This window comes from Puma concolor, chromosome C1 (genome assembly GCF_028749965.1).
Source record: "Puma concolor isolate L17-30 chromosome C1, mPumCon1.1.hap2, whole genome shotgun sequence".
NCBI classification, from domain to species: Eukaryota; Metazoa; Chordata; class Mammalia; order Carnivora; family Felidae; genus Puma; species Puma concolor.
In genome coordinates, this window is record NC_141674.1 from 72,581,834 (window position 1) to 72,607,628 (window position 25,795).

General features: G+C 37.2%; 1 protein-coding gene and 1 long non-coding RNA gene across 6 annotated transcripts in view; one reads left to right on the plus strand and one right to left on the minus strand.

Moving 5' to 3' along the window:
• Nucleotides 1–31: 31 nt before the first annotated feature.
• On the plus strand, nt 32–25,724 carry LOC147578144 (uncharacterized). The gene is made up of 3 exons (XR_015254843.1): nt 32–184; nt 3,436–3,456; nt 25,435–25,724. It is a non-coding gene; the product is annotated as an uncharacterized LOC147578144 (long non-coding RNA).
• Nucleotides 16,837–25,795, minus strand: part of COL24A1 (collagen type XXIV alpha 1 chain) — a 404,519-nt gene continuing 395,560 nt past the window's right edge. For 4 of the 5 annotated variants that reach the window (XM_025934829.2, XM_086717444.1, XM_086717445.1 and 1 more), the window contains 3 exons: nt 24,543–24,652; nt 21,724–21,939; nt 16,837–18,302 (listed from right to left, as the gene is read on the minus strand). In XM_025934829.2, the coding sequence (XP_025790614.2) occupies nt 18,156–18,302; nt 21,724–21,939; nt 24,543–24,652 (473 nt within the window). In that variant the 3' untranslated portion in view covers nt 16,837–18,155. The remainder of the gene's footprint in view (nt 18,303–21,723; nt 21,940–24,542; nt 24,653–25,795) is intronic. The other variant, XM_086717446.1, reaches the window with a different exon arrangement.

Consider the following 25,795-nt stretch of genomic DNA (forward strand, 5'->3'; position numbering starts at 1 on the left):
AGAATCCGAGTGAGGCCACGCCTCCCTCTTCTGAGGCGGGGCTTCGCCAAACCCATCCCCTGGGGGGAGGCAGCCTCCGCCCTCTTTCCCCGCCCCCCTCATCTGTGCGAGGCCGTACTTTTCCGTACAGAGCAGCAGTGCCAGGCGGAGAAGACCAGTGTAAAACCCTGACAGTTTTGGGATGGTAAGACCCACCCTGATCTGCATTAAGGATAAATCTTGTATGAAAATGGAAGAAATAGCTAATACCACGCCTCTGCAAGCTTCATTCTTCACCTGTACTCTGGAGACGACTGCATTACAGATCTTAGTATCATTGTGAAGATTAAATGGAATCATGCGTGGAAATAAGCTAATAGTTACTGAAATAAACTCAACATATGGTGGCTAGTGTTACAGGGTATCCTGAGAGGTTTCAGATAGGAAAGAAGAAATTAACTTTTCTTTCAATTCTGTAACAGTGCACAACACAGCCAGTTTCCCATTCCCAGAATCCTACAGGATTTTCTCTTTAAGACTATCTAGATCTAGATCTAGATATCTCCCTATTTAAAGACTGGGCCAGAAGGTCAATCCCCGAGAACAGATCTAAAAAATACACACACACACACAAAACAAAAAACAGGGCCGCCTGGCTGGCACAGTCAGTGGAGCATGGGACCATTGATCTCAGGGTGGTAAATTCAAATCCCACATTGGGTGTAGAGATTATTTAAAAATAAAATCCTAAAACAAAACCCACAGTTACTTTTCAAAATTATTATTATTACATACACTATTATGTATATTAGGAATCATCACATCATGTCTGCGAGGTGTTTTTCTCATTGTATAAGGAGACTTCATAGGAGATATAGTTTTCTTGCTGCATAAGGAGACTTCAAAGAAATGACTCCTCACCTGTAGGCTGCTTTGTATTACTTCCTCAATGCAGGGCATTTCGCTGTATTACTCATTGGCAAGTTGGTCAGGAAATGAGAATTTTGATTGGGTGAGCAGAGGAAGGGAGGGAGGGAGATAATTTTGAAACCTAGTTGGGGCACCAGGGATTAAACAGTGCTAGAAGGATCACTGAAGTAAATTGGGAAAGTTTAGTAAAATATTCTTGATGGGTAGTGGGAAAGAAGTTTCCAGAGGAATCATATGGATAGTCTCTTTCAGAGATACTTAGAGGTGCTAGATGCCCATGGAGTCAAAGAAAGCCTGACTGGATTTTCAGACTAGATTACATATTTACACTGGGGAAAGCGGAAATGACAGGAAGAATCCCTGTGGTTTTTGCTAAAGATAAGATTTGTGAGATGGGAGCAACAAAAAGGAGTGTTGATCCTCAAGAAAATAAAACCATCTGGATTTCCATTTAAGAACACAAAGAAAGTTCTGGAACTACAGATTAGACACCAGATGCATAAAGACTTTGTAAGATTTTAAAACTTTTGTTCCTAGGGGCGCCTGGGTGGCACAGTCGGTTAAGCGTCCGACTTCAGCCAGGTCACGATCTCGCCGTCCGTGAGTTCAAGCCCCGCGTGGGGCTCTGGGCTGATGGCTCAGAGCCTGGAGCCTGCTTCCGATCCTGTGTCTCCCTCTCTCTGCCCCTCCCCCGTTCATGCTCTGTCTCTCTCTGTCCCAAAAATAAATAAACGTTGAAAAAAAAAATTAAAAAAAAAAAAACTTTTGTTCCTACATTTGTTCTTCTTATGATCTGTGTGTTTTCTTCACAGTCACTGGAAGAAAAATTGTTACGCAAGTAAGGCTCTTCAATAGCATCCCAGCTAATCAGTTACCTAGGTTAAACAATCAATGCTGTGGGACTGTAGTTTTAATGGAAATATCAGAGATTGTGGTGGTATCGTTGAACAGTAGTTTTGAAGGAAAAGTGACACTTGGGTGGTCCTGAAGGCGAGAACTTTGGGTTGTTGGAGTATAGAGCATGGCATTGTATGCAAGGCTGGAGACAGGACAGGGACAGAGAAAGGGAGGCAGAAGTTATATGGAACTGTCACTGAATTCCTATCCAGTTCCTCAAACTCCTTTCCCTCCTTTTTCCACCTCACTGGAATAGTGGGACCAGCCCAGCTCCTTCACTTTAGGATTATATCTTCTTGCTGTACTATCACTTCTGTTTCCTGCCTCTGTGACAGGCATCACCTTGCAGCTCCCCTAACCACTTTGGGAACTGGCCCTTTGCCAAAATCATAGTCGCGTTCATTTTAACAGCCAGAAACCTGGGAGTGCTTTCTAGGAAAGCCTTTTAGCTGTGACTGAAGTGTCATGAAAAAGTATATTTTAAGGATGGTTAAAATCATTTCAGTGGCCCAGCAGACACTTTGTGCAGTCAACTGTATGGCTGACTGCAGAAGGAGGATTAGAAGGGCCTTTCCCGACCCTTCAATGGACAAGTAAGAAAACAAAGAGTCAGAGAAATAAAATGATTTGCTCAAGATTACGTGGCTATTAGTGGCAGCACTGAAACAGAAAATTAACATTCTGGTCAGAGCCTAAGATAAAGGCCAGCAAGTGGAATTTCAGCTATGTCCACCCAAGAGGCAGGAACCAGAAAGACTGGAGGCCTGAGTTTTATTTTGTATGGCTATGCGTTGTGATGTATTGCAGGTTGGGCATTTCAGAAACAAATGCTGATAGGAGTTATTAGGAATCAATACTGGTGAAAAGAAAGGAGAGCAAGCAGAATTGGCCAGAGGAAGCATTCAAATTGTGATACAGGTCTGACAAGCCTTGGTGAACTTGACGTGCAGCTCAGAGAAAGCATCTCTCTTTAGAGTGGCCCACTTCAGGCAGAACTGCTTCATACTTTATATCTTGCCCCACTCAGTCATCTGATACAGTCTGCCCCAGAAAGGGCATGATCGTGGGCAAGAGGCCTCTCTGCAGCTAGAGCTGACAGCTGGACTGCACTCTGTCTGGGTGGCACATGTCCATGGCTACGAGGGTGTGAATGTGTGCCTCTGTGGCCACATGGCCTCTTGTCACTGAATTGGCTTCATTCTTCTTTCTTTGAAGGCACATTGTCTCTCTTCTCCGTGTAACTTGCTAAAAAATACAGCCACTCCACAACTCCAAGACTTGTATATCCTCAGTGCATAAAATCATGGAGACTCTTGTCTAATTACAAATATCTGGGGGAAAAAATCTGATTCGATCAGCCAATTAAGGGAGGTAGGGGAAAGCACTGGGTTTAAATCTCCTTTGCCAGTAGCTATGTGACCATTCCAAGTCTCAGTGAATATATTTATGAAATAGAGACATTTATACTTATTTCACAGAGCTATTTTGAGAATTAAATGAGAAAATGTATGTGCAAGAGCTTTGTAAACAGTAAAGCATTCTACAAATATGGGTATTATTCTCTTCATCCTACTATTAATTTTGGAAGTCCTGCTGATGATAGCTTTGTTTAATTGTTTTCTCTTTCAGATCACGGAGGACAAAGTTGAGGTAATCAAATCCCTGGTTCTTGGCATATTTTTCTCATGCGTGACAACCCTCTCCTTAATATTGTCACTGTTTGTACATCCCTACTGTCATTACCCTGCCCCTCACTCTTATACATTTGATATGGCTCCCTATATATACATATGTCTTTGTGAAATACATAGTATTGTTTTATCATATGCATCTTTTTTTTTTATTTTTTATTTTTTTTAAAAAATTTTTTTTTTCAACGTTTATTTATTTTGGGACAGAGAGAGACAGAGCATGAACGGGGGAGGGGCAGAGAGAGAGGGAGACACAGAATCAGAAACAGGCTCCAGGCTCTGAGCCATCAGCCCAGAGCCTGACGCAGGGCTCGAACTCAGGGACCGCGAGATCGTGACCTGGCTGAAGTCGGATGCTTAACCGACTGCGCCACCCAGGCGCCCCCATATGCATCTTTTTAACAGCTTCTCTGAAGTATAATTCACATGAAATAAAATACACCTATTATAAACATACAATTCAATAATTTTAGTTTTAAATTTTATAGTTGTGCAACCATCACCCAAGTCCAGTTTTAGAGCATTTCCATGTACCCCCCCAACCCCAAATTTCCTTTTTCCAATTTGCAGTGAATCCCTGTTCCCTTATCCAGCCCCAGGCAACCATTGTTGTACTTTCCCTCCCCATAGATTTGCCCTTCCTGGAAATTTCATATGAAATAATACAACATGTGGTCTTTTGAGCCTGGCCTCTTTCATTTTGCATAAAGTTTTTGAGGTCCATCAATGTTGTAGCATGTATCAGTATTTTATTCCTTTTTTAAAAATGTTTTACTTATTTTTGAGAGAGCACAAGTGGAGAAGGGCAGAGAGAGAGAGAGGGACAGAGGATCTGAAGTGGGCTCTGCACTGACAGCAGCAAGCCTGATGTGGGGCTTGAACTCACAATCCATGAGATCATGACCTGAGCCAAAGTCAGACGCTCAACTGACTGAGCCACTCAGGTGCCCCAGTAGTTTATTCCTTTTTATTGCTGAATAATATTCCATTGTATGGCTATATCACATTTTGTTCATTCATCAATTGATGAGCATTTGGATTGTTTCTAGGTTTGGTATAATGAAAAAAATTGTTTCCACCTTCCCATACATGTGTGTGTGTGTGTGTGTGTGTGTGTATATATATACACACACACACACACACACACACACACATACAGTCTCATTTCTCTTGAGTAGATACCTGGGAGTGGAATTTCTAGGCCATATGGCAAGTTTATGTTTAATTTTTTTAAGTTTATTTATTTATTTTTGAGAGCGAGAGGCAGAGAGAGAGGGAGACAGAGAATCCCAAACAGGTTCCACACTGTCAGTGCAGAGCCTGATGTGGGGATTGAGTTCATGAACCTTGAGATCATGGCCTGAGCCAAAATCAAGAGTTGGATGCTTAACCAACTGAGCCACCCAGGCTCCCTTATGTTTAATTTTTAAGAAATGGCCAAACTGTTTTCCAAAATAGCCATGCCATTTTACATTCCTACCGGCAATGTATGAGGGTTCCAGTTCCTCTCCATCCTTGCCGACACTTGGTGTTTCTTGTCGGTCTTTTTGATTATAGTTGTATAGTCGTATCTCACTATGAATTTAATTTGAATTTCTTTTATAACTAATGATGTTGAGCATTTTTTCATGTGCTTACTGGCCATTTGTCTGGATTAGTGAAATATTTATTTAAATCTTTTGCCTATTTTTAATTGAGTTATTTTTTATTGTCAAATTATAGTAGTTCTTCATATATTATGGATAAAAATCTTGGGTAGATAGCTACCAAGATATTCCTTAATGATATAAAACTTTCCCAAATTATCCAGGATTTGTCTGTGTTGCCGACAGCATACAGAAGTATATTGTGGTGCTCCTGAGACTAGGTTTGAAAAATGGCTGTGGTTACTCTTTCGGGCAATTGCTCTCTTACTCTCTTTCCCACTTCACTCTGGGGAAAGCAAGCTATCATGTTCTGAATTGCCCTACCAGGAGGGCTCATGTAACAGTGAAGTGAAGTGTCCCTCCACACTTCATATGTTGAAACCCTAACTCCTAGTACCTCAAAGCGTGGCTATATTTGGAGATAAGTCCATTAGAAAGGTTATTGACTTAAACTGAGGCCATTCAGGTGGAACCTAATTCAGTATGACTGGTGTATATCTAGAAGGGGAAATTTGGACACAAAAAGATCAGGGATATATGCACACAGAGAAAAGACCATGTGAAGACACAGCAAGAAGGAGGTCATCTACAAAGACAGGCCTCAGAAGAAACCAAACCGCCAGCACTTGATCCTGGACTGCCAGCCTGCAGTACTATTAGAAAATAAGTTTCTGGGGGCACCTGGGTGGCTCAGTTGGTTAAGTGTCCAACTTCAACACAGGTCATGATCTCACAGTATTTGAGTTTGAGCTCAGTGTCAGGCTCTGTGCTGACAGCTCAGAGCCTGGAGCTTGTTTCAGAGTCTGTGTCTCCCTCTCTCTGTCTCTGCCCCTCCCCCTCTTGTGCTCTGTCTCTGTCTCTGTCTCTCTCTTTCAAAAATAAACATTAAAAAAAAAAAGTAAGTTTCCGTTATTTAAGCCATACAGTTTGTCCGATATTCTTACAGCAGCCCCAGCAACAACCAGCAAGGAACTGAGGCCTGCTAAAAGCCATGTGAGTGAGCTCAGAAGCAGATTCTCTAGTTCTAGTCGAGTCTTGACATGGCTGTAGCTCTGGCCAACAGTTGCGCCGATTCCTCACATTCAGAAAATTGTGTGACATAATAAATATTTAATGTATTAAACTGCTAAGTTTTGGGGCAGTTGCTACACAGCAATAGATAATACCGAGTCCTTGTATGGTTTGCAAATGTATTCTGCCAGTATATGGCTTGTTTTTAATTTTCCTAATTTTGTCTTTTAAAAGAGCATAAGTTTTACATTTTAATGAAGTCTAGTTTATCAATTCTTTAAATGAATTCTGCTTTTGGTGTCATACTAATAAATTTTTGGCTTGCCCAACATCCCAAAGATTTTCTCCTATATTTTTAAAAAGCTTTATAGTTTTAGCTCTTACCTTTAGATTTATAATCCATTTTGAGTTTTTTTATAGTGCAAATTAATTGATTTATTTTTCACAATTCTCTTCTGATCCAAGCACCATTTGTTGGAAAGGCCATCCTTCCCTTTTGAATTGCCTTGATATTTTGTCAAAAATAGGTGGCCACAAATGTAAGGATTTATTTCTGGACTTTCTATTCTGTTTCATTGATGTATATGCCTATCTTTGTACCAATACCACAAACTTCCTTGACTACTGCAATTTTTTGTTTAGTTTTAAAACTGGGTAATTAAGTCCTCCTACATTGGTTCTTTTTCAATATTGTGTTGGTAAGGATTGTATAAGAGATAGAAGTGTTGAATTGCCATGTTGTACACCTGAAACTAATGTAACATTGTGTGCCCACTATACTCAAAATATATATTTAAAAAAAATTTTTTTAAACGTTTTTTATTTATTTTTGAGACAGAGAGAGACAGAGCATGAACGGGGGAGGGGCAGAGAGAGAGGGAGACACAGAATCGGAAGCAGGCTCCAGGCTCTGAGCCATCAGCCCAGAGCCCGTCGCGGGGCTCGAACTCACGGACCGCGAGATCGTGACCTGAGCTGAAGTCGGACGCTTAACCGACTGAGCCACCCAGGCTCCCCAAAATATATATTTTTTAAATGTGTCGGCTATTCTTGGTATTTCGCATGTCCATATAAATGTCAGGATGAGTTTATCAATTTCTACATAAGAATTTGCTGGAATTTTGACAGGGATTGGGTGGAATATGTAGATCAGTTGGAGACGATTAGCATTTTAACAATGGTGTGTCTTACAGTCCATGAAAATGGAATGTCACTCATTCATTTAATGTCACTTAACAATGTCATTGTCAGATTGTCTTTTAATTTTTTTAAGACAAGCTGATATTTTATTTAGGAGATCTCATATATGTTTATGACAGATGTTTGCCTGTAGCTCTCTCTTCTTGTAATGTTGTCAGGTTTTGTTATCAGGGCTCTTTATGCTTTCTGGGAGAGTTCCCTAATTTCTACCTTGCTGATTTGTTATTTGATCGTATCCAATCTTAGTCCATCCACTAAGTTCATTTCAATCACCGTATTTTTCACAAATATGTATAAAATGTATACAGCAGTTTATCCAGCTTATTATTGCTTCATATTGCTAATATTCTCCCTTATCTCTTTGGACATTACTCATTCAAATTTCTTACTTAAAAAAAATCCATTAATTCTGCTCTGCTAGTACAAATTGTCCAGTTTTCTGAGAAATTTTGGATTATACTCCTCAGATACATTAATATTTTCCCCTGTGATCTCATATTCACGTGGGAATATCAGCAACTTCAACTGTAATTCATACTTGAAAGGGAGGCTCAAAATCCTGAGACTTGGATTATGATCCTGATTTTTTTTCCAGGTGGTGGGTAAGGAGGAGAGTGGGTAGAAAGCTTCTGGTGTTATAGCCAGGGCTCCATTAGAAAGAATCTGTTCATCGGGGCGCCTGGGTCGGTTAAGCGTCCAACTTCAGCCAGGTCACGATCTCGCGGTCCGTGAGTTCGAGCCCCGCGTCGGGCTCTGGGCTGATGGCTCAGAGCCTGGAGCCTGTTTCCGATTCTGTGTCTCCCTCTCTCTCTGCCCCTCCCCCGTTCATGCTCTGTCTCTCTCTGTCCCAAAAATAAATAAATGTTGAAAAAAAAAAAGAATCTGTTCATCCATGAGGAGAATATGCCCCTCAGGCCATCTCCCAGTATGCCTGCATTTGCCATTGCTCTCAAGAGCTACTGTGTTCTGTGGTATTACCCAGAATCCGGGGTAGAAGGAAGAGAACCTGTTGCAACCCAACCTGTACGTATAGTTATCAGCTTCCCTGATGTTATGCCACCTCCATTGGCAGGTGTTCAGCTGGCCTTGCTGTGTTATGCCCATCTCAAGTTGGGGTGGGCTGTGATCCACCTAGGGTAATGTGGGTAGACAAGAGCATACCCAGAGACACTATTCCTCTATTCTACCCCTGTTCCATCTCCATTAGTGTCCATCTATGACTCTAGGCCTTTCTTTCCCCACTGCAATGGGCCCCAACTCACTTCCCTCTTCTACAGGTTTCTCAGACTCTCTGAGGAGGCTCCAAGATTCATTAGCACCCTCTCACTTATATAACATCTTCAGGATTAGACTTGGGAACTCTAGGAGGTAATAGTGTTATTAATTTGCTATCTTTTCAGGAGCTGGATTTCTCAGATAGAACTTTAAAAATAGGGATGATAGTAACTTTCTGAAATGACTTCAGAGGTGTCCCAAACACCCTTCTTATGGGCTTCCCATGATATTACTCAGTTTTTTCCAGGATGTAAGATGTTTCATTATATTCACAAAGGTTTCGTTATATTCACAACTTTGAGGCAATGCAGCAATTCCCACATACTTTTCCATGGACTGTTGTATCAGCATCAAATATGGTGTGCTTGATAAACAACAGATTTCTGGTCTTTCTGTAGAGGTACTTAAAATGGAGTACCTTTTTAAGTACTGGCTGGAAAGTCTTTGTATACTTACGATGTGTAGTCATGTTTGGGAACCAGTGGGTGAAGGCATTACAGTTACGTTGTCCAACATGATAGCCACTAGCCACAGTGGCTACGAACACTTGGAATGTGGTTAATCAAATTGAGATTTCCTGTAAGTATAAAATGTTCACTGGATTTCAAAGATTCAGTGCATTAAAAAAATGTTAAAATATCTCAATAACGTTTTTATATTGATTACATGTTGCAATAAAAATATTTTAGATATATTGGTTATGTATACTATATTATTAAAATTAATTTTACCTGTTTTATCTTTTTTTTTTTACTTTTTTAAATGTGGCTATTAGAATATTTTAAATTACATGTGTGGCTCATGTATTTCTATTGGACAGTGCTGTGCTAGAAGAGGTTGTTAGAATTCAAATTCCAATTAGGTGAGATTTAGATAATGTAAATATTCAAGAATTAGCTAAGTGTGGTAGTTCATTTGTTAATTCAGTCAATAAATATGTGTCTCTTCTTTGTTCAACCTGCAAGCCTGAGCATCTTTGCAAATCATAAGTTTGATGCTAACTCCTCAAAATGCTTTAATGTTTAACTTGCTCTTAGGATAAAGAACTAAAGCTTTATTATGGCCTTGCAAAGATCCCTCATAATCTGACCCTTATCTTCTCTTCAACCTCATCTCTAATTACCCATCCTTCAGCCAGCAAAAGTAGGCCCGGCTTTCCTAAGGAAGCATTCATTAGGCGCTCCTTCTTCTCTCTGCTGGGCCTAAGTCACAGTCTGTGTGTGTGTGTGTGTGTGTGTGTGTGTGTGTGTGTTTCTTTCAAAGCACTTGTTTCACATTGTAATAATATATTCATGAATATTGTCATTTGCTTAGCATCAGTTTCTCTGCTAGATGGTAAGCTCATCAAGCACAGGGACCTTGCTTTTTTGCTCAGTTTGAATTGCCAACTCAGAGCATAGTCTCTGGTTCACATTATGCAATAAAACATGAAGACATCAAGGATGTGAACACCTATTTGCATCATACGCTGTGCCATTCTGGGTGATTATAAGCATTAACATCTATACACTGCCTTTAGGGACGTCACCATCTAGTGAAGGGAGACAGGCATGGGAAGAGCAATAACAACCCCAGTGAAGCAAGTGTAGAAGACAGAATATGACCTAAAGGGGAAGCAGCAAGCATTCCTTTATGGGGAAAGTTAGGAAATTTTTCCCAAGGAAAACTAACTTGAAGAAAGAATAGGAGGTGGCCAGGAGGACAAGGAGGAGAACTTACCAGGCACAGGAATGAAAACATGTAGTGTCTTCAGGGAACATTAGATAAGTTAGGTATGGCTGGAATGTATTGACTCTGATGAATAAAGAAGGTGAACAGGATGACAGGTAATAAAAGGCCCAGTCACTGTGGCCTCCTAGGCCTTCAGAAAAGGCCTTGAATTTCTTTATTCCATAGGTGATCAGGAGCCAGATTCATTTCCTCAGCTTGGGTTCTAAGATTGGTACACAGAAGTAGGTGATCAGAGAAGAAACCATAGGTTGGTTCTGGGTATGATTATTCTATAGTGGGGGAGCATGACATACTGTGATTTGTATGGGCCTATTATTACAACACAGATGATTTGTTTCCAAAGAATTGGCTGCATCTATTATTGGCAAAGGCACTATTTGGATGAAACAAATAAATCATGATTCAGGAGGTTCAATCATAATTGATGAGCCTTTAGAAGAATCCAACAATTGGGTCATTACTATTAGAGGAATCCAGGACCTAATACAGAAGGCATAGCTATTTGTAGCAGAGAAGTATGTGGAATAGCTTTCTAAAAAGATTTTAGAAAAAAAAAATTGTAAAAAAAATTTTATTATGTATTTATTTTAAATTTATTTTCTTTTAAACACCTGAACCCAGAAGGCAGTAAGTTTTACCAGCCAGAACAATACTTGGTTATAAAACAAAACTAAATAAAGTCTGATTGTTTTAATTTCTCAATTCCAACTATGAAACCAAAAACATTTTGATATCTAGTAATTAAGTTTTGTTCAAATTTTTTTATTTTTTCATTGTAGGAAGACAAAAAATATAGTATTTTTCTATGGTATACTGAATTGTGTAGGAAATATTTGGGAACAATTAAAAATTATTTTAACTGAATCTTTTATACCGTGTCTGGGCATTTGTTTTGGTAGTTAATGGCTTACCCTCTTTTACAAATTGAACTGTTCCAGTGAGAAAAATTGAATGTAATATCAATAAAGTACAAATAAAGTTTTTTATATTCTAATAGTTGAGAGAAATTTGTATCCCTTCATGAAGAATGTTTTTTTTTCATGAAACTGGATTTCCAGTGTTTGCTTGAATAAATTAGAATTTTTTTTAATTTCAACTCTAAATTTGTCCTAAACTCGATACCTAATAAAATAGAATTATTTTTAATGGCTTGTTACTGAGATTACTTTGCACTTATGTACAGTCCTAAAATTCCACTGCTGGGTACAGCTGAGATGATAACTCAGATTCCCCACCGGTCACTCTTCTCTAGAGGTGCCATTTTTCTAATTTAGCTTTGAATTATACCAGGACTCTGAATCCAAAACCCCCAAATTGCATAATTGTGTACCCAGGCTGAGGTGACAATGACTTAATCATACCTTCAGAGCCAATTACTATGTAGGTCATGTTGAAAAAGTTATGCTTGAATAGGGCAGGGCACAATACATTTAAGGCTTAGCTTACATTTATTTCTGAAACTATAAAAACTGCTAGTCTTGTATGGGAGGATCAAACTTAACATTTTAGTCAGAAAATGAGTTATGCTGAGGTGCCTGCTGCCAAACCCCATGTTTCTACTTCTCAGGCCATTTCTGTGCCACTAGCAACATTCCTTCTCTTTGTTTATTGTAGTCATCAAATAATAAAAACTTATTTGCTACAGAAAGAACTACTTATATGTTTCATTCCAGGCAAAAAGCAGGGATAGATCTAGGTTTTGTTAAGCCTAAGGCTCATATAATTTAGGGTCCTCTCTACGGAAAACAACTAAAAATTACTATACTATCTGCAAACTTTACAAACATAAATGCTCATGTGAAGACATTTTGAAGGCCACTTTGGGACTCTAAAACTTAAATTTATTAGCTTCATGGTAACTTTGCCTCTATAAAAGCATATTTTAGGTGACCTTGAAAGAAGCAGGAGAAGATGACATATTACATATGGGGAAAAACAATATGAATGATGACTTCTCAACACAAACAGTAGAGGCCAGAGACATTAGATTGACACATCCCAAACTGCAGAAAAAAATGCAACAAAGAATTTTATCTTTAGATAGACAAAACACTCTTTAAAGAAAAAAAAAAAACTTCAAATAAACAAACCCCAAACTGGTAGCATTTTTCAACAAAAATGATGACATTATAGGACAGTAGAGGCATCCTTAGAAAGAAAATGCCTGACAATCTGGACTTCTATACCCAGTGAAATTGTCCTACAGACAAAATTGTTTTTAGACAAACAGAAAACAGAGAACTTATTAAAGAAATACTTGGGGCGCCTGGGTGGCTCGGTTGGTTAAGTCTCTGACTTCGGCTCAGGTCATGATCTCACAGTTTGTGAGTCTGAGCCCCACGTTGGGCTCTGTGCTGACAGCTCAGAGCCTGGAGCCTGCTTCAGAATGTGACTCCCTCTCTTTCTCTGCCCCTCCCCTACTCATGCTCTGTCTCTCAAAAAATAAATAAACTTAAAAAAAATTAAAAAAAAAGAAATACTTAAGGGAGTTCTCCAGAAGGGAAATTCAAGGAATAAAGGAAGAAAAGTACAAGAACGTATAAGTACGTAAATAAAACGAAGTAAGTATTGTCAGTTTAAAATATCAGAAAATAAAAATATCCTATAGGATTCTAAATATGTGCACAATTAAAATAACTGACAATAACACTCCAAAATGTCTGAGAGATAGATGGAATTAAAGTTTTATAATATCTGTGAGTTGTCTGGAAAATACTAATTTATGTAACCTCATTTTACCAATCCAAAGGAGGGCAAGAAAGAAGGAAAAAAGAAACAAATTAAACAGATGAGACAAATACAAAAGAATAGTAAAATACCAGGTTTCAATGCAAATATAACAGTAATTACATTAACTAAACAGACTAAATACTCTAATTAAAAGTCTAAAATTCTCAAAATAGATTAAAAATAAACAAAAATATAACCAATCATATGCTGAGTGTAACAGATATGCCTAAACAAAAGGATGAAGAGATGTTAAAAATAAAAATACGAAGAAAGATATACCATGTAGACACTAAAAACAATACAGAATTGGTATGGTCCCAAGAATTTACACCATAAAAACTGGCTAACCCTATGAAGTAAGGATTGTTTCTCTTTTCACCCTAGAGAGCTAGTTATTAAACATTTACCAGCATACCTCTGGATAAAGCTATGGTAAATTTGAACGCAACTAATTACAAGTATAAAGCAAAAATGTGGGAGGTAAAAGGAGAAACAGGCATATACATAATCACAGTTGGAGATTTTAACACACTTCCTTCCTATAACCAGGAGCAGACAAAAATAAATTTGCCCAATATAGATAAGGAAACAGAGAATTAGTGACTTAACCAAGTACTCAAAACCAGTGAGCGAGAGGGTTAGAACTGAATTCATGTTTTATGCATCTAAATCCAATATTCCTTCTGCTCTGGTTTTATATTACAAACAACATTTATGATATTTATTTATAATGACCACTGTAATTCCTACATTAATATATACAAATGGGGAGAAAAGGAAGGCACATTTTGTAATTGTATACTGTTACAGTTGCACCTTATTTTTAGAGAGCCTTCGTATTTATTATTAAAATATAAAATGTATTGTCACAAAACAAATTATGGGGATGGCCTGGCTTTAAAACAGATGAATAACTTTATTAAGGAATTCATCACAATGTCCTTTGGTGATAACTATCATGGAGCTTATCATTGGAACACTTAAAATCTTTAATGATGTTGATGATGATGACACTGTTGCTGATGAAGACGATAGCAGCTTTATGCCAGGCAGTTTTATACTTTCCCGTGTCAATTTCTTGAATCCACTCAACCACCCAGTGAGAAAGTGTGATAGTTAATTGTATGTATCAATTTGACTAGCTATCGGTGCCCATATTAAAAATTATTTCTGGGTGTGTCTGTGAGGGTATTTCTGGGTGAGATTAGCCTTTGAACCAGTGGATTTAGAGAAGTAAATTGTCCCTCTACCACAGTGTGAGTGGGCATCATGCAATCCACTGAAGGCCTGAATCAAACAAAAGGCAGAGTAAGGAAGAATTTGTTCCTTTTTGCTTTGTCTGCTTGCTTGAGTTGGGACCTCTCATCTTCTGCAGCCCCCACACTGTATTTTAAGCTACTGGCTCCCCTGGTTCTCCGGCCTTTGGACTTTACCAAATTACATCACTGGCCTTCCTGGATCTCTAGTTATAGACAGTAGATTGTGGGAATTCTCAGCTTCCATAATTGTGTAAGCCAATTCCTTGTAGTAAATTTCCGTAAAAAATATAAAATAAAAATATTTTTTATATTATACATTTATAATATTACATGTATATTATATATACAATCTCTATCTCTATATCTCCCATTGATCCTGTTTCTCTAAGCACCCTAATTCATACAGAATTTTACTTTTATTATCCTCATTTTGCAATGAAGAAACTGAGACAATGAAGAATATATAATATACCCAAAGTCATACAACTAATCCACAGAGTACTCTTAATCACTATACATACTATACTGCCCATGATTACGTTAATTAAAATGTGCTTTAAATTTAATATTTCAAAAACAAAAAAAAACATAAAGTAAGGTATTTCTATATATATTTCTTAAATGATATCTAGGAAAACTACTTATGTCTCTGAAATAAGTTTTTTGGGAGGGAAACAAAAGGTATAGTACATAGACTGAAATTAGAGAACAAACTGGTTTCTTTCATTTAGAATCAACCTACCTGTACACCTTAAAAAAAAATTCTGGGGTATCTGGGTGGCTCAGTTGGTTAAGCGTCTGACTCTTGATTTCAGCTCAGGTCATGATTTCATGATTCATGAATTCAAGCCCTGCATTGGGCTCTATGTTGCTGGTGTGGAACCTACTTAGGATTCTCTCTCTCTCTCTCTCTCTCTCTCTCTCTCTCCCCCTCTCTCTGCCCCTCAGGCATCCTCTCTCTCTCTCTCTCTCTCTCAAAATAAGCTTAAAACAAAACAAAAACATTTCCATGTTCCTCAAGCAGGATATCAGACATTTTTGCCATAGCCCCATTTAAAAAAATTGTGGTAAAATGTACAACATAACATTGGTCATTTTAAATAAGTTTAAGCATACAATTCAGTTGCATTAAGTACATTCACATTGTGTGTTCCATTGTATGTACACACCAAATTTTGTTTATCGGTTCATCTGTTGATGCACAGTTGGGTTATTTCCATCTTTTGGCTATTCTGAATAATACTTCTATGAACACTTGTGTACAAATATCTGTTTGAGTCCCTTCTTTCGATTCTTTTGGGTAAATACACAAAGTAGAATTACTGGGTCATATGGTAACTCTATGTTTAACTTTTGAGAAACTGCCAAACTATTTTCCACAATGTTTGCACCATTTTACATTCTCACCAGCAGTGTATAAGGGTTCTGCTTTCTTCACATCCTCACCAACCCTTGTTATTTTCATTTTTTTTTTTCTTTTGGATAATAGCCATCGTAATGAGTGTGAAGTGGTATTTGTGGTTTTGATTTGCATTTTCCTAATAACTAGTAATGTTGAGTATCTTTTCATTTGTTGGCCATTTATATATCTTCTTTGGAGAAATGTCTGTTAAGTCCTTTGCCCACTTTTTAATTAGATTGCTTGTTTTTTGAGTTGTAGGAGTTTTAAAAAATATATCTGGGATATTAATTCCTTTTTTAGATAGATGTTTTGCAAATATTTTCTCCTATTCTGTGGGATGTCTTTTCACTCTCTTGATAGTGTCCTTTGATGTACAGAAGTTCTTAATATTGATGTAGTCCAATTTGTCTTTTACTCATTTTGAAAGTGCTTTTAGTGTCATATCTAAGAAGTAATTGCTAAATCCAATGTTGTGAAGACTTTCCCCTATGTTTTCTTCCAAGAGTTTTATAGTTTTAGCTCTTACATTTAGGGCTTTGATCCATTTTGAGTTGTTTTGTATATGATACCAGATAAGGGTCCAACTTCATTCTTTTATAGGTGGATATCCAATTTTCCCAGCACCATTTGTTGAAAAAACTATCTTTTTCCCATTGAATGGTCTTGGCACCTTCGTTGAAAATCAGTTGACCATATATGGGAGTATTTATTCTGTGCCATGACTTTATTTTGTACAAATAGGAAATAAGCCCTGTAATCCTCTTATAGGTATGTAACAGATGCTTTCTAATAATGTAAACATACAAAAGGACTATTCCAGAGGGCCATCATATGTAATAAAAGGATATGGTTGGGGTGTCTGGGTGGCTCATTTGGTTAAGCGTCCGACTCTTGGTTTTGGCTCAGTTCACAATCTCATGGTTTGTGAGTTCGAGCCCCACATCAGGATCTGCACTAGGAGTCTGCTTAAGATTCTCTCTCTCTCCTTCTCTCTCTGTTCCTCCCCCACCATCTCAAAATAAATAAATAAACTTGAAATAAAAAAGGATGTGATCACAGAAGAAGAAAAACAAATACCACCAAAAAAGATTTAAAGCATATTTTTATTATAGATAAGTATGGTTTGCTGTGGCTAAAGATATGTTTATAATGAATGTATAAGTTTTTCTATATACCAAAAGGTATAATATTTCTCTTTTAATACTGATCTAACATTTCTCTGACAACAAGGGAAGTCTGAATGGGCTGAGCCTATTTTAAATGGCTAAAGACTTTTTTTCTCCTGAATGTTGCTTTAAAGACTGGTAAGTTGAATTATTTTAGATCCCAACACATTAAATTTAAGAATAATGAAATAAAGTCAATGAATACTACAAGACATGTAATTCCTATGAAGCAGAAATAATGGTTTTTATAATTTAAAACAGCAGCAATTTCAAAAGATTTGCTGAATTAAAACTTTACAAAATATATATATACATAGTATCATTCCAGATGATCATGGATTTTTAAACATAGTATATCACAACCCCAAACTCTAACCCAAACCTACTACTGGATGTAGCTGGCTTGTAATATTTTTTACAACAATTTAAAAAATAAAAACAAAAGAAACCTCCCAATTCTCTTGTGCATAAGCACAGGTTACAGTGCGCTGGCTTTGCTTCTATATCCACAAAGAGAATTTTAAAATAGAACAAGGACTTCACATAAATAATGTTCCACTTGTTATTAAGTATGTAACCAAACAAATTAAAATAAGTACTAACAACCAAAACATGTCTTGATGTAACCAGTACATACACTCTTAAAGAATGACAAAGACGAAAAAAGAAATAAAATAGTCTATGAAAGCCACAAGCACCTTGTTTTAGAAAGAGCACCAAGCAACACAAAAAGGCAACACATAAGAGGTAGTGTACCACCGGCTAAGATGTATATGCCCATCGGGGACCTGAATACAGCTTAGTATTTGGGAAAATAAGACATATTAGACTGTGGCTTGTAATTTTTAGACAGAAGCATTGCACATTTGGGAGCATTAGCCAGTATTGCTTCCATAGTGCTCTGCAGCTCCAGCTGTCTAATGGGTACTTTGCTCTCAGTCAAAAAATATAGGATACCCTGAAGAATTCCATGTTTATAAATTTTCAGTTCTAGGGAATTCTCTAAGAAAGCACAGATCAATATAATTTTTAAAAGAATTAAATACTTTATCAATTATAGTCCTTTAAAAATGCCTTTTCTCCTTCTTAGGAGGAAATCTTTTCTTCCTGAGATTCTTTAAGATTTAGCCAATGCTTTATTCCATGCATTTCACAATGATAGTATCTTTCTGTCTATATTTTTCCCTCTGCAGCAATTACCTGGCCAACAGCAAGAATTCTGAACTAATTCAGAAACCTTAGAGAAAGCATACAGAACTGCTTTCAATGTAGTACTTCCTTTCAGTTTTGAGATGAGGAAGTTTTTGTACTTCAATTACTGGAAGCTGATTAGGGTCCTGGGTGTGAAAAAGGAATTTTGCCTTATGCCAGCTGCCATCTTGAATCTGTAAAACAAGAACAAAGTGCTTTGATAGGTAATTGTGTCATTAGCAATCATTCTCGGCAGACAATGCCCTTCGCTGTCAGACAATGCAGCTTAGTTTAAGGGTTAGAGCTAATGAATAGGAAGTCCCTAGAAAGTAAGTGCTGGCACAGAGTTAGGTGCTCAGTGGTTAACAATCACTATGACTAATTGAAGACATGGTTTATTCTTTTCTCTAAATGGCAGTATGTGTTCTGATTTTTCAGTCTATGAGGCTAAGGCTTCTGCTTCTGCTCTCTGTGGATCGGTACGAAGGCTGTTCCTAATATTCCTGATATATTCTTAATATAAGTAACACCCATCTGCTCTGTGTTCCTTTACGTGGGACTGATTCTTCAGGATGGGCATTCTTCTTGGATGAAAGGCAATGAGCTATCTCAACCTTTATGTACTTTAGGTAGGAAATAACCAGAATTGCTTCAGTCAGAAGCAAATTATAATTATGTAAATCATCTTTTAGCTTTCTTTATTGCCAGTCTGTGGTTACTGTTTATATAGTTTCTTTCCTCTCCTCTTTCTAGGCCTTTCTGTTTTTCTTATATACTATATGCTCTTTTGTTTCTGATAAATTTTACTATGGAACAAAAACACCTTATGATTATGATTCAACAAGATAAAATAGATAAACACAATTGACTAGTTTTGTGAAGCTTTCTATTAAGTTTATTCACTTCCTCATTTACTGAATTATTATATAAATTTTAATATTTGAAGGATCCTTAGAGATTATTTAAGCTATGAATTCCATGTACTAGTCATCAGCTTGGTGTTATAACTAGAACTAGAGTTCGGTGTGTAAGACACCATTAGATTAACTCGTTAAGTCTTTCGAGCAATATTTATTGAGCACTAAGTACAGTTGACCCAGTTGAATAAGATTCAATCCTCTACTTTCTTACAGTGCTTGGGAAATATGAAGATGAATAAATTAGTTCTGGTGTTTGAATACTAGCAGCTTATACATCTAGTTGGAGAGAGGGGAAACGCAAACAAATAGACATAACACAAGACAATATGCCAGAAGTATAATATAAATAATGTAGACAGCGAATGCTGAATTCCTCATTTCTCACTGAAGTACTCAGGGGAAGCTTCATGAGTTCAGAATTCAGAACTTAAGATGGGCTTTAACGTATGCCTAAAGTTGCCACTTGGTTAGAGAGGGAGAGAAGGCATTTCAGAGAAAGGTAATGACATGAATAAAAACAAACATACAAACAAAAAAACAGTTGGAAAAGTAGAAGATGGTTGCAAAAATAAGCCTAGCGTGGTGTTTTAGTGCACAGATTTTGGCCTGGAACAGACTTTGATAGAAATCCAGGTACAACCAGTCTCTTTACATACAAAATGTGAAAAATAAAAACCTCACACAGTTGTGAGGATTAAATGAGTTTTCAGTTAAAGTACCTACCTGTATGGTGTGGCATGGGCTTTGGAGTTAAACACACTTGGTGTTTATTTCCTAGTCTTCACTAATTAGCTGGATGACTTGAGCAAGTTATTTAACCTCTCAGTGCTTTCACTTTCTTATTATTAAGAGAGACTTCTTTACAAAGCTGTTATAATTAAATAAAATAATGTATGTAATACAGGGTACTTGCTATATAATAAAGCCCTGATAACTAGTAGTAGGAATTATTGATGTTATTATTATTGTTGTTGTTGTCATTATTTCTTCTTCTTCTTCTTCTTCTTCTTCTTCTTCTTCTTCTTCTTCTTCTTCTTCTTATGTCGGTTTGGTCTTAGCTTTGGGTTGACAGTCAATCAAAGCCCACACTAGAAATGTAGGTTGGGGCCTGACTGTCCTAAGTGCTAAACAAAGACCTGATAAGTTTGGATTGTATTTCAGAGATAGTGAGTCACTGAAAGTTTCTGGAAAAAACTGTAAAAGTTAAATGAAATTGTTGGTAATGTTGATCTCTGCTTATAGAGATGAGCTGTATGTTTGCCTCTCATTTTTCTTTTTTTTTTCTTTTTTTTTAATTTTTTTTTTCAACGTTTATTTATTTTTGGGACAGAGAGAGACAGAGCATGAACGGGGGAGGGGCAGAGAGAGAGGGAGACACAGAATCGGAAACAGGCTCCAGGCTCTGAGCCATCAGCCCAGAGCCCGGCGCGGGGCTCGAACTCACGGACTGCAAGATCGTGACCTGGCTGAAGTCGAACGCTTAACCGACTGCGCCACCCAGGCGCCCCTGCCTCTCATTTTTCAAATACTCAAGCCCTATTTGTCTGAAAATAAAATGTTGTGAAAAAGTAGAGTCCCTTAGAAATGGTAAGAGATGTTAAATCACTAGCACACAAGAAAAGGAAACCTAGCTACTTAAAGCCATTAACGATACGTATATAAAGTGGATATTATTCTCTATAACAGGGTCAGGAAACTCTTCTGTAAAGGGCTAGTAATAAATGTTTTAGGTTTTGTGCACCATACAATCTGTCACATTTATTTAACTCTGCCATCATAGTGTGATAACAGCCATAGATAATAAGTAAATAAACAGGGGTGCCTGGGTAGCTCAGTCAGTTGAACAGCCAACTCTGGTTCAGGTCATGATTTTGTGGTCCTGAGTTCAAGCCCCGCATCAGGCTCTGTGCTGACAACTCAGAGCCGGGAGCCTGCTTCAGATTCTGTGTCTCCTTCTCTCTCTGCCCCTCCCCCACTCACATTCTGTCTCTCTCTCTCTCTCTCTCTCAAAAATGAAAAACATTAAAAAAAGATTAAAAAATAAGTAAATGAACAAATGTGGCTGTGTTCCAATAACATTTATTTACAAAAACTAGTGGTGAGCTGGAGTTGGTCTGTGGACTATAGTTTGCCACTACCTGCTGTTACAGATTTTTTCATAAAATTATAGATTTTTTCATAAATTTGTTATTTAATTTTAATAGGAAAAATGGGCTATGATTCAAATATTGTTTGGTAGGGCCAGCCAATCTGCAAGTCTGCCCACATTTGGTATCGGGTGTAGCAACCGACAAAATGAAATACAACTGACTTGCCTCTATAACCTGTCTTCCATGAAATAATGAGATGTGGAATCACAGTGGTGAAAATATATGGAAGAAATCTACTTATATGCTCTGTCCATCTAGGTGTAATATAATTATTCAAGATGAGGAACAAAAATTAAATCTATGTATTAACATCTATTGCATATAAAAATCCATGGATGACCAATGTGTGTGACAAAAGTTGACGAGATATAAGCAAATGCTTGATTCTGAAAAATGTAATTTTATTACAAATTGGGGACATTAAAACTTACTACCCTTCTGGATCTTCAGTTTACAATTAAAGTCTTATTCTGATTATTTTAATTTTATGGTCTTGTAATTTAATGTTAGTTATACTGAACAATTCTAAAAGTGCCATCCCTTACCTTGCAGTCATCTGAAAGCACCTTAGGTTCAAGTAGAGTGTTTTCTTCAAAAATCTGGCCATTCCATCCCTTGAAGCCAATAGGTAATCCTGAGCCACTTGACTGAGCACTTGTCCACACTGGTGTGTTTAGACAGTGAATAGTGATGATATGGGTGGCTTCTGAGCTCAGTAAGTGAAGGAAGTTCATCTGGACTTTTCCAACTCCAAACTCCAACTAATGTCATAGAAACAATATACAGGTTATAAGATGTGGCAATTGATAAACTTATAATTTGGGGGAATCTGAGGAAAGTCCTTGGAATGCAGCCTTGAGAAAACTACTTTCCTTGGCATTTAAATGCCAGTCAACAGCGTATGACTGAACCACTGGCTTTTGCAGGGGTGGGGAGCAGGGAATCCCTGATTTATAGCATTTTCTGATTTCCATGGTGTAAACACTCCTACCATGCCTGATTTCAGGATATCATGGTGGTGTCACTGGACATGGAGTTGGAAAGAGACACAACTCTTTCTGGATGAGTCTGTATGAGCAGGCTTCAGCATACCATTAGACTACTAGATGTGACAAAAAAAATTATAATTTTTATAATGTTATCTAAAATGCATTAATAATTAGTTGTTGACTAATAATTTTTTCCACAAAAATCTGAAATTGTGTATACTTTCCTTGCAGATCGTTTTTGGAGTTTCCAAAGATAAGTTAGAAGTTGCAATAATAACTTGTTGAGTAATTTTAACTATGAGAGCTTTTAAAGATCAGGATAGAATCTTCTTCTTTGTGTTGCCGGCCCCTAACGCAGTTACAGTCATACAGCAAATCTTCAGTAAATGTTTATTGAAATGACTGAATGCATAACAAGTATTAATAATAAAGTCAACAATATAGAGCAAAATTAGAGCAAGGAGGTCTGATCGCATATTTCCCAGGCTTGGGCAAGGAAAGAGATTTTTCCTTTTTTTCTTTCTTTAATTTTTTTTTTAAATTTATTTTTGAGAGACAAGAGAGAGACAGAGTATGAACAGGGGAGGGTCAGAGAGAGAGGGAGACACAGAATCTGAAGCAGGCTCCAGGCTCCGAGCTGTCAGCACAGAGCCCGATGCGGGGCTTGAACTCACAGACTGTGAGATCATGACCTGAGCTGAAGTCGGACGCTCAACCGATTGAGCCACCCAGGTGCCCCAAGAGATTTTTCTATAGTTTTTGACATTTATTATTATTTTAGCAATATTCAAGCAGAGGTATGGTCATAACATAAGTGAACAAAAATGGTTTCTACAAGGAATTTATATGAATTTCCAAACATGAAATTAGAAAAATATCAGTTATGAGCTAACAGAGAAAGAAAAAAATAAAACAACAATCAAAAAAGTAAAAGGAACAGAGAAGAAAGGCAAAGGAAGGTCAGTGAGGCTGAAAACATGGAAGGATCATCATAAGGAACATTAGAGTTTAAGTAGTTCAGTTTCCTTTATTTTACAGGTGAGAGTCACAAGCTTGTAAACTATTTAACCTTTCTAAGACTTAGTTTCTTTGTTGGTAAGGTAGCGTATAACACTGACATGGCAGGGATGCTATAAGGATTTAAGGAGCCACATGTCACCTAGCACAGTGCTGGCACAGAGTAGGCCCTTTGGTGGCTCAGAGTGCCATTTGCCAGGGTAGTAGAGGAATAGAAATTAGAACCCAGGTCCCTGATTCCAAGTTTACCATTCTTTCCACTACCTGCCCAGTCTTTCTCAGGTTGAGTTTACAGATAGGAGAGATGGGAGAGCTGATTCAGTCAAGGAAGGAATTGGAGTGCAGCTCCTTCGCTACTCCTGTCTCCTTTGCACACCCTTCCCAGTCCCCATCTTTCTTCTGTGATAATCCAAATAAACATTCTGGGCCAAATCCAGGGGAGTGAGTATGATCATGCAGATATTTGCAAGTAAGATTATCATGCTGATCTTCATCAGAGGAACATGGATTCCCTAGGAATGGAAGAATCTTTCCTTCCTCTGCTTTGAGGTTAGTAATAATGGTGAATACCTACTGAGATGAACTGGTGAAACACCCCGGTTAGTGAAGAGGGATATTTTAGGAAAGGGTAGTCTAACAACAAGCAGTGTAGAGATTAATAGACCACACATTTTACTTGCTGTGTCTTTATAATGGACCAAATATACAACAGGCATGTGTATCCATTCTTTGTCAATGAGAAATAAGTTCTTGGTAATAATACCAAACTGGTTTAACCAGAAAAAGAAAAAAAATGCAGTTTTGATTTCTTCAGTATTTGTTATGTGTAGAACTAAGCTTTAGGTTTTAAAAGTGCTTGTTATAATCTCCAGTATCATACCAAACTAACTTTCATTCATTCTATTATACTTGAAAGAAGTTTTAAATAATAGTCAATGGATATTTAAGGCAGGTTCTTTTGTGCTAAATCACCAAAAATAGTAAGCTTTGTGGCAACATTCCTCTTTTAATGATATCATTTTCAGAAAACTTTAGGTAACTGATTACTAATTACAAACACTGGGGATTTTCTAATGTATATGTATGCATAAAAACATACGTTCCACATTTTTAAAAGGAAATTTAAAAAGCATAATCAGTAGAGTAAGCCAAGATATGTCAATCATAAAAGACATCATCAAAATGTCAAGATTCACTAGAATTACTTTTTAAAAACAAAAAATTTCTTATATGTGGTAGAGAATGATACCTTGCTTCCATTCATAAAATTCATAATTATTTAAGGTTACAGAATTTTAAAAGTTATGTTCCCTGAAACTGGGCAAGTACTCGCATGTGTTCTACAATTCAATACATACCTTTGTTACAGAAACAGGAGATAAACATGTCTGACCACCAGCACTGAAATTGCAGAAAACCTCAATGGCATCTGAAGGGCATCCAAGATTTGGATCAATCCAGTATTTTCCTATTAATTTATTGTAAAACACAAAAATACTTAAATGCCATACTAAAACCTATTTGAATCATCATTACAAATTATCATACTTTAAATATACATTTTTATAGTCTTAACTGTAAAAAAACTTAGAAGATTATAAAGATATTTACATTTAGTCAATGAATGAAAGCTGCAAGCATTATATGAAATTGATACCAAAAATACTGTATTTTTCACATGCCTATCAACTTAAGGGCATTTTATAATTTTAACAAAAAATGGTATAATGGCTGAATTTATTGCCTCTTTTTTTTTTTAAGTTTATTTATTTATCTTGAGAGAGAGACAAGCAGGAGAGGAACAGAGAGAGGGAGGGAGAGAATCCCGATCAGGCTCTGTGCTATCAGTGCTGAGCCTGATGCAGGGCTCAAATTCTCAAACTGAACCATGAGATCATGACGTGAGCTGCAACCAGGAGTCAGACACTTAACCAACTGAGTGATCCAGGCCCCCCTACTGCTTTCTATAGATGAGACCATCAGCTTAAAGGAACCGTCTAAAGTTACATAGTTAACAGAAAAGTTGCAGTTAATGTGGTATATGTGTATATGTCTGTTCTATGTGATTACAGAGTTTAAAAAAATACATACTATATACATGTACATGTATGTTAAATGGAAACAACTTCAATCTCCCTGAGGTAAAATATTACCTTTATGAATATTGGCATAAAATTAATAAAACATTCTTTGTTTTCAGACAGAAAAGGTACAATTAAATGGTTATCTTTTTTGTGGTTTCTTCATCAGATTTGCAAGTGAGAAAAACTGAAGTCCCTGTACCGAGTGTAAACCTGCCAACCTTTGCCTTCACTGACTGCTCAGCAGAATCAAAAGGAGTCTTGAAAGTCAGTCTACAGGAAATTCTCAGGCTGAAGAAGGATTGATCTAGCATCTGAGTTCCAGAGTAACGGGCTCAGAATATTGCAGGAGCACCTTATTCTAAAAGCAAAGACTAAGAATTTTTAAATGAGAGATAGCTCTGCTTTCTTGCATTAAAAAGGCAAGACAATCAAACAGTACTTGTCATTTCTTCAGTAGCGAGGAATCCTTGTCTTTCTTACCCTATTGCAAAGATTCCTCTCCTGCAACCTGGGCTTCCTCTGGTCCA